This window comes from Babylonia areolata, chromosome 10 (assembly GCF_041734735.1).
Source record: "Babylonia areolata isolate BAREFJ2019XMU chromosome 10, ASM4173473v1, whole genome shotgun sequence".
NCBI lineage: Eukaryota > Metazoa > Mollusca > Gastropoda > Neogastropoda > Buccinidae > Babylonia > Babylonia areolata.
Window position 1 is genome coordinate 37335301 of NC_134885.1, and position 10000 is coordinate 37345300.

Genomic DNA, 10000 nt, shown 5'->3' on the forward strand with positions numbered 1-10000 from the left:
ACAAAGACACACACACACACACACACACACAAACACACACACACGTACACACACTCACACACTCACACCAACACACACACACACACGCACACACACACATAACTTTCCAACACTCCAACAAGACCATCCCCAAAACAAACCACCAACCTGAATCTGGTCTTGCAAATGCCACCAGTCGATGATCCTCCTGGTGATACACAAAGCAAGAAATCTTCATTAACCCCGTGACTTGTGACATGGATATGATGATGATATGGACAGTTGTATAGAGCCTATTGGTGATACACAAAGCTTCATTAACCCTGTGACTTGTGACATGGATATGATGATGATGATATGGACAGTTGTGCAGAGCCTATTGGTGATACACAAAGCCAGAAATCTTCATTAACCCCGTGACTTGTGACATGGATATGATGATGATGTGGACAGTTGTATACAGCCTATTAGTGATACACAAAGCAAGAAAGCTTCATTAACCCTGTGACTTGTGACATGGATATGATGATGATGTGGACAGTTGTATACAGCCTACTGGTGATACACAAAGCCAGAAATCTTCATGAACCCCATGACTTGTGACATGGATATGATGATGATATGGACAGTTGTATAGAGCCTATTGGTGATACACAAAGCTTCATTAACCCTGTGACTTGTGACATGGATATGATGATGATGTGGACAGTTGTATACAGCCTATTAGTGATACACAAAGCAAGAAAGCTTCATTAACCCTGTGACTTGTGACATGGATATGATGATGATATGGACAGTTGTATAGAGCCTATTGGTGTTACACAAAGCGAGAAAGCTTCATTAACCCTGTGACTTGTGACATGGATATGATGATGATATGGACAGTTGTATAGAGCCTATTGGTGTTACACAAAGCGAGAAAGCTTCATTAACCCTGTGACTTGTGACATGGATATGATGATGATATGGACAGTTGTAGAGAGCCTATTGGTGATACACAAAGCCAGAAAGCTTCATTAACCCTGTGACTTGTGACATGGATATGATGATGATATGGACAGTTATATAGAGCCTATCCTCAGTCATAGACCAAGCTCTAAGCGCTTTACATCGAGCCATTTGCACAACAGGCTGCCTGCCTGGGTAGAGCCGACTGACAGCTGCCACTGGGCGCTCATCATTCATTTCCTGTGTCATTCAATCTGGGTCATTTCCTGTGTCATTCAAGCTGGGTCATTTCCTGTGTCATTCAATCAGGTTTCAGTCATGCACACACACACACACTCACACTCACACACACACACACACACAAACATATAACATTTTACGTGTACAACCCTTTTGTTTATTAAACCCCGCCATGCAGGCAGCCATACTCCATTTTTGGGGGCGTGCATGATGGGTATGTCTTGTTGCCATAACCCACAGAAAACTAGCATGGATTACAGAATCTTCAACATTTATCTTGTGTGTGTGTGTGTGTGTGTGTGTGTGTGTGTGCACGCCTAGAGTTGACTTAATCAAGATTTTGCGCCTTTTAAATATTATTATTAGTAGTAGTAGTATTTTTTATATATTTATCTATTATCTTTTTTTTTCTTTTTTCTTTTTTTTTTGTTATTTTTTTACTTTTTTTTTGTTTTTGTTGTTTTGTTTTGTTTTTTTGTTTATTTTATTCTATTATCTTTTTTTTTTCTCAAGGCCTGACTAAGCACGTTAGGTTACACTGCTGGTCAGGCATCTGCTTGGCAGATGTGGTGTAGCGTATATGGACTTGACCGAATGCAGTGACGTCTCCTTGAGCTACTGATACTGATACTGATACAACATGCGCTTTTTTTTTTTTATCTTATGAATGCATATACACACAAAGGGGATTCAGGCGCCAACAGGTCTGCACATATATTAACATGGTAGATGAGAAAAAAAAAAAAAAAAAAAAAAAAAAAAAAAAAAAAAAAAACCACCACACTCAACCCACCAGATACTACAGGGATCGAACTCAGGAAACTCGAACGAGAATCCAGTATTCTAACCATCCAACCACCATGCCTGCTGAGTTGTAGTGAAAAGATCACAACATGGAACCCAATCTGAGTGCAACAACTAATGCATTTTGTTGTTTTTCATTTGGTGCCCCCCCGATTCCGGGACATTTTTTTCTCTATATTCTGATGATGATGATGATGAATGATGATGATGATGATGATGAATGATGATGAATGATGATGATGATGATGAATGATGATGATGATGATGATGATGATGATGATGGATGATGAATGATGATGATGATGATGATGAATGATGATGATGAATGATGATGACGATGATGATGGATGATGATGATGATGAATGATGATGATGAATGATGATGATGATGATGATGAATGATGATGACGATGATGATGATGACGATGATGATGATGAATGATGATGATGATGATGAGGGTGATGATGATGAGGGTGATGATGATGAATGATGATGAATGATGATGATGATGATGATGATGAATGATGATGATGATGATGAGGGTGATGAAAAGATGCTGCTGTAGTAAGGGCCCATTCAGGTTTGAGACCACTAGATGGCCGGGCTGTACCCTCATAATACATATCCCAGCGTCAGCCAGGCTCCAGATATAAAGACACCTGCAGTGTTGTTGGTCAGGATATCTGAACAACACTCCCCAAGACGCATCCAGTGAATAATAATAAATAAATAATAATAATAATAATAATGTACATTTATACAGTGCCCTTTCTCACTAAGAGCTCAGGGCGCTTTACATGAAAGAAAAATATTACAAGTAACATAAAACATTCATGACCACTCTTTCTCAAAAACCCCTCCCCACACTCACACTCTCCCTTTCCCACTCTACATACATCCAAAGTGAGCTGACATGGGTGGTGCTGGAGGAAAGGGAGCTGAGAGTACTTATAGATAGGTTTTAAAAAGATGAGTTTAGTGATGAGCGAAAAGCAGAAATAGAATCAGATGCACGGATATGATGAGGAAGGTTGTTCCAGACGTGAGGAGCAGCAAAGAAGAAAGAACGTTCACCATAGGTTCTTGTATTGACACAAGGAAGTTTCAAAAGGTAACAGTCAGAGGAAGAGCGGAGATTTCTTGTGGGAGTGTAAACACTGATAAGGTCAGAAAGATATGTAGGTCCTGCGGAGTGGAATGCAGAATAGCAGAGACACGCAACTTTGTATTTAATTCTCGCTTCAATGGGGAGCCAATGTAGAGTGCGGAGGTGAGGAGAAATGTGATCAGTACGTGGGACTCTGAGAGTCAGACGGGCAGCATTGTTTTGAAGTTGTTGAATTCGCTGAAGAATATTATGTGGACAGCCTATGAGAAGAGAATTACAGTAGTGAAGTGGATGACCCTCCACTGTGTGGTCCCGGTGCTCCCATCTGAGCCCATAGCACACTCAACTCTGGCTAGGAGCTGGCCCTGGGTTGGAAAAAAAACAGAACAAAAAAAAAACAAAAAAAACACACACTTCCAACGGGAATCGAATCTATGTTCTCCAAGTCGTCAGTCCACAATGCTAACCACTTCGTCCACTCTGAACCTGCCTCGTTTAGAATCATGACACCCATATGGAAGTGTGATACTCTAATGACTGGGCTATCAGGACTAAAATTGTAAATAAACACTGAAATGAATGAAAGAGCAGCTGACTTTTACCTGGGCAAACGGCACACTGCATTCCCCATTCGACCGAGAGGTGGATCCTATCAACAGAGCAAAAATTCCTAGGAATTCACAGCATGTAAGAGACCAGATTTGCAAGATTAACTCTTTTACACCAAAAAAAAAAAAAAAAAATCTTACGTTTAAACACCACTATAAAAAAAAAAATTTTAATAAAAAAAATTAAACGACAGATTCCTTACGTGACTAGGACTTGACTTGACTTATTCCTCTTGATTCCGTGGGGAACATAGGGCCGCAACAACACTCCTCCAACGCACCCGGCTCTGGCTGGTCCTCTTCAGTTCGGCCCACGTCATTCCGGCCGCCCTTGTCTCTGCCTCAATGCTTCTCCGCCAGTTCTGCTTCGGACGGCCAACTTTCCTTTTCCCCTGAGGGTTCCAATCAAGAGCCTGTCTTGTGATGTTTGTTGCAGGCTTGCGTAGTGTATGGCCTATCCATCCCCATTTCCGTTTCTTGATTTCCGTCTCCAGTGGGGCCTGTTTTGTTATGTTCCAAAGTTCTTCATTGGAGACAACCTCTGGCCATCTGATGTTCAGGATGTTTCTTAGACATCTGTTGGTGAATGTCTGAAGCTTGTGGGTGCTGGTCTTTGTCACTCTCCACGTCTCTGAGCCATAGAGTAGAACCGACTTCATGTTCGTGTTAAAAATCCGGATCTTGTTGCGGATTGAGAGGGCTGTCGATCTCCAGATTGGTCGAAGGGTGTTGAAGGCGTGTCTTGCTTTGTTGATACGGCTCTTGATGTCTTCGTCCGTCCCCCCGTCTTTGCTGACAACACTGCCTAAGTAGACAAACTTGTCAACCTCCTTGATGTTCTCTTGGTGTAGTTGCACTGGATCTTGCTTCTTGTTGTTGACCCTCATGACCTCTGTTTTCCCAATGTTGATTTGGAGTCCAGTCTTCTCAGCTTCTTCTGCCACACGACATAGTTTCTCCTGCGCATCTTGCTGCCTGTGGGAGAGAAGACTTATGTCATCTGCGAAGTCTAGGTCCTCCAGCTGTTTAGTAAAAGTCCACTGGATGCCTGTCCTCCGATCTGCTGTAGACTGCCTCATGACCCAGTCAACCACCATCAGGAAAATGGTCGGTGAGAGCAAACAACCCTGACGGACGCCGGTTTGCACACTGAAAGGTTCCGTCAGTTTCCCATCGTGGATCACTTGACAGGTGGCGTCTTCGTACATCTGCTGGATGATGGTTACAAACTTTGGTGGAAATCCATAGTGGTACATCAGTCTCCAGATGACATCTCGGTCGACACTGTCAAAAGCTTTTTGAAAGTCGACGAAGACTGTGTACAGGGGGGTCTGCCACTCCAGGGACTGCTCGATGATGATGCGCATGGTTGCGATGTGATCCGTGCACGAGCGATCTTGTCGGAAGCCTGCTTGTTCGTCCCGAAGTGTCTTGTCCAAAGCGTTCTTCAGTCTCTCAAGGATGATTCTGCTCAGTACCTTGCCCGGAATAGACAACAGCATGATTCCCCGCCAGCTGTTGCAGGATGAAAGGTCCCCTTTCTTTGGCAGCTTTACAAGATGTCCTCTTTTCCAGTCTTTTGGCACTCGCTCCTGTTCCCAGATCTTGCAAAGGAGAGGGTGCAGCATCTCAGTTGAAGTCTGGATGTCGGCCTTCAGAGCTTCAGGTGGAATTCCATCTGGGCCAGCTGCCTTTCCTGACTTGAGGGACTTGATGGCCTTGACGATCTCGGTCTTGCTGGGAGGGTTGGTGTTGATGTCGAGGAGCTTGGTAGGTGGCGGGATGTCTGGTGGGGCGGGTGGTGCTGGTCGGTTGAGCGTTTCTTTGAAATGCTCCGCCCATCTTGCTCTCTGCTGTTCTTCGCCAAGGATGGTGTTTCCGTCTTTGTCCTTGACGGGCCGGCTTGGGTTGCTGTTTTTCCCGGAGAGTGTCCTGGTGATCTCATACAGGCGCTTCATGTTCCGCTGACCTGCTGCACTCTCAGCTTCTGCTGTCAGTTCCTCGATGTAGGTTCTTTTATCTTTTCTCGCACTTCGCTTTACTCGTCGGTTCATCTCCCAGTACTGTGCTTGTAGCTCATGTCTCTCGGCTTGATCTTGCATGCAGTTGATCTGGTCTTTCAAATGCTTCCTCTCAGTGATGAGTGTCCAGGTGTCTGTTGATAGCCACTCTTTGTGCTTCCTCGTTTTCTTGCCCAGGACTGTTTTGCAAGTTGTTGTCCAGGTCTCTCGAAGGCTGTGCCAATGTTCTTCTATTGAGTCCTCTGGGAGTTGGGAAAGCACACTGAACTTGTTCCTCAATTCAATCTTGAACTCTTCTTCTTTGGGTTTCTCCTTCAAGCTGTGCACGTTGTACTTGTGCGATGGTCTTGCAGCCTGGTCGTTGTAGGCCTTCAGCTTGGTTTTGAGTGCTGCCACAACCAGGTGGTGATCCGATGCAGCGTCTGCGCCGCGCTTTACCCTGACGTCGTGCAGGCTTCGTCTCCACTTACGACCGATGGTGATGTGGTCGATCTGGTTCTCGGTCTTGCCGTCAGGGGAAACCCACGTGGTCTTATGGATGGTCTTGTGGGGAAACAAGGTGCCTCCAATGACCAGGTCATTGAAGGTGCAGAACTCCATGAAAAGTTCTCCATTCTCATTCTGCACTCCAGTGCCGTGTCTGCCCATGATGAGCTCTCTATTTGTGTTGTCGGCGCCTACCTTGGCATTCAGGTCTCCCATGAGGATCTTCATATCTCTTTTGGGTGTCTTGTCTATGACTGCTTGGACTTGTTGGTAAAAATCATCCTTCTCTTCGATGACTGCCACGTTGGTAGGGGCGTAGCACTGAATGATGGTAACTTTCCTGCCCTTTGAATTGAAGCGTGCTGTGAGGATCCTTGGTGACATAGGCTCCCAGGACAGCAGTGCTCGTGTTGCTTCAGGTGTCATCAGCAACGCTACTCCGTGGGTGTGGGGTTGGCCTTCTTCCTGTCCAGAGTGGATGATGGTGTCTCCACTCACTAGTTGCGTTCTTCCTGATCCTGTCCATCTTGTCTCACATAGGCCTAGAATCTTCAAGTTGTATCTTTGCATCTCACGACAGACTTGAGCTGTTTTGCCTGTCTCGTATAGGGTTCTGATGTTCCAGGTCCCTATCCTGGTTTTGGCCTTGGTCGTCAGAAGAGTTGTCGGCGCACAGGCTTCCCAAGGGCTTTCACCAGCTCGCGTCATGGGCTCTACCAGAGAGTACTCCTCCTGGACCAAGCAGTTCTCAGAGTTTGTTGTTGCAGTTTCTGTAACAGTCTTCTTTTTACAGAACCGGGTTGTTAGCCTAATTCAAACCCCCAACCTGGAGGACCAGTGGGTACTATTCGTCTGGTCTCTACCCTTTGACCTGTCTGACTTGGGTGGCCCTACCAGAAGACGAATCTCCCGCCAGCATAGCTCTCAGGGTTATTGAGACACGCAAGCCCCCCAACCGTGGCAAGGTTGCACCCACTGGGAGGTACGTGACTAGGACTGAAGCATTAAATTGTTGACGCCTTAAGAGTTTTTGAAATTTCATTAACTCAGAAAATCCAAGTTACAAGACCTGTAAGAATGTTTCATGCAAAACAAAGGAGTTTCAGAATTAAGTGTAATCAAAATGGTGCAGATTGTAGAATAAACTTGCTCAGAGTTAAAACAGTATGGGGAGAAATATTACTTGCCTGACACAGTTTAAAGAACTGTGGGATCAATTCCTTCATGAGTAAAGAGCTTAAGGATTAAAATATAGCTGACAAGATAAGGTAAATACAGGATATTCAAACAAAAGAGCTCAAGCATTAAATTTTACTCATTGTTGTTATTGAATCTACTTATTCAGGACCAAAATCATATTTCTGATTGGTTACTTACTAAACATATGGTTTGCCCAGTCCTAATTTTGTTTCTGTTCAGATGATTCAGATACAAGTTTCTTCCAAGTAATCATATCTCAGCTATTGTCAAGCCCAAACATGATTAACAAACATCGTTCCTTTGCTTACTACTTTAATTACAATTATACATCATTTACATACTTAGAAAAGAACAACAACAACAAAATTCACATCATAAACATTTTTTAAAAGATATATATATATTTTGCGCAAGAAATGGAAAACTGCTCTTGGAGGTTAAGTAAACCATACATACAATAATCACTGGCATACACAAGCAATAATCAAAGTAGGCATAAACAATTCTATCATACAAAATAATGACACTTTTACAGAATACAATGGATACACAAAGAAAAATGAAACACACACACACACACACACACACACACACACACACACAAATATATATATACATATATATATCTCTGTGTGTGTGTGTATAAACAAAACAAAGTAAATTTCCTAACAATGGAAGTACCTGATAAAAGAAGAAGACAAAGAGTACAAAGTTAAAGTTGCTGATGGTGTTCTAAGTATCTGTAACCAGAAACTTCATGCCAGATCAATCTGCAAGGTCGACAACATGTATGACGGGCGCAATAGCCGAGTGGTTAAAGCGGTGGACTTTCAATCTGAGGGTCCTGGGTTCGAATCACGGTGACGGCGCCTGGTGGGTAAAGGGTGGAGATTTTTACAATCTCCCAGGTCAACATATGTGCAGACCTGCCAGTGCCTGAACCCCCTTCGTGTGTATACGCAAGCAGAAGATCAAATACGCACGTTAAAGATCCTGTAATTCATGTCAGCGTTCGGTGGGTTATGGAAACAAGAACATACCCAGCATGCACATCCCCGAAAACGGAGTATGGCTGCCTACATGGCGGGATAAAAACGGTCATACACATAAAAGCCCACTTGCGTATATACGAGTGAACGTGGGAGTTGCAGCCCACGAACGCAGAAGAAGAAGAAGAAGACAACATGTATAAAACAATAAAGACACAGATCTGTTGTTTGTCACAACTGGAACAAGGATCCAAAAGGAAGCAAGGTTTTTCCATGCGCAGATTTTTGTAACAATACTAGTCAGCAGAGAACTTGGTCTTACGTTCAACGGTGCCTTACGCTTTTCTGCTTTATGGGTTAACAGTGTTTGAAAGGAGGTCAGACTGGGGTGATCAATACCCTGCTTACACTTATAGATGTAGGATTTAGCCACAAGATTAATAATATCAAATACCACATCAGTTTTGACATTTTCATCACATCCACACAAAGTATAGTTTTCAGCTAATCTCAGATTTGAAATAGATTTATTTCTAATATAGCAATGCATCAGATATGGATCACTGCACCATAACCATTACAATCTTTTTCTTTAAAGATGTATGAAAAGTATATGCACACACACACACATACAGATAGATCGGCAACAGATAGCACCCAGTATCACTGAAAACTTGCTCAGATACAAACCTTACACCAACCATTTTCAGTGCATAAAGATCCAATAGCTTTTTAATACGAACAAAATAATTTGGGACTCGGTTACACATGATAAAATCAGTTGTTGCTGTTGTTGTTGTTTTTTTTATTTTAAAAAGAGGGGGAAAGAAAAGAAAAAAGAAGTGAAATTCTCTTACCATGACTCCAATCACTTTGCTAAGAATTCTCCGCAGATACAGTGGCAGCTTTTGCAAGTAGTGGGAAAACCTTACACACACATCCAGTACATCGTCTTTCCTGCAAGAGAAAATCACTTCAACATTGCAGCACATGACTACACACGAACACACATCAACACAGGAAGAAATAAAAAAAGAAAAGACAAGAGAGGCAAGGCCTTCAAGACTCACTTGTGATACACTTTAAAAAAAAAAAAATCCAAGCTCTTTATGTATTGAGTATAATTTCAAAATGTAATGTTTAAGATGAGAAAGATCAGTTTAAAACAAATTAAGTCCCCTAGCATTAATTACAGAGTAATTTCCCTTTTTTACTATCTGCACCAAAACGTTTGCAAAATAAATAAAACTTCCATGCTTAGCAAAAGAAGTTCCTGTTTGAACAGAAAATGATAATAATGACTGCTCTTGTTGTTGGGTCAGAATATCAGATCAAAGTGCCAAGTTTAGAGAATACAAAAAATATAAATATAACAGTAAATGCAGTTTGCATATAATTAGGCTTCATTTTTTATTTTTTTGTGCCCATCCCAGAGGTGCAATATTGTTTTAAACAAGATGACTGGAAAGAACTGATTTTTTCCTATTTTTATGCCTAATTTGGTATCAACTGACAAAGTATTTGCAGAGAAAATGTCAATGTTAAAGTTTACCACGGACACACAGACACACACACACACACACACACACACACACAGACAACCGAACGCCGGGTTA

General features: G+C 42.5%; 2 protein-coding genes across 2 annotated transcripts in view; both read right to left on the bottom strand.

Annotated features, from left to right (window-relative positions):
* The window catches only part of LOC143286631 (uncharacterized), a 162230-nt gene that overhangs the window by 101777 nt on the left and 50453 nt on the right, over positions 1-10000 (bottom strand). The window lies entirely within an intron of this gene.
* LOC143286977 (fatty-acid amide hydrolase 1-like) overlaps positions 1-10000 on the bottom strand; it is a 46864-nt gene that overhangs the window by 8477 nt on the left and 28387 nt on the right. Inside the window, exons 14-16 of the mRNA XM_076594968.1 lie at positions 9242-9341; positions 3683-3729; positions 148-187 (exon numbers count right to left, since the gene is read on the bottom strand). Of these exons, the coding sequence (XP_076451083.1) occupies positions 148-187; positions 3683-3729; positions 9242-9341 (187 nt within the window). The remainder of the gene's footprint in view (positions 1-147; positions 188-3682; positions 3730-9241; positions 9342-10000) is intronic.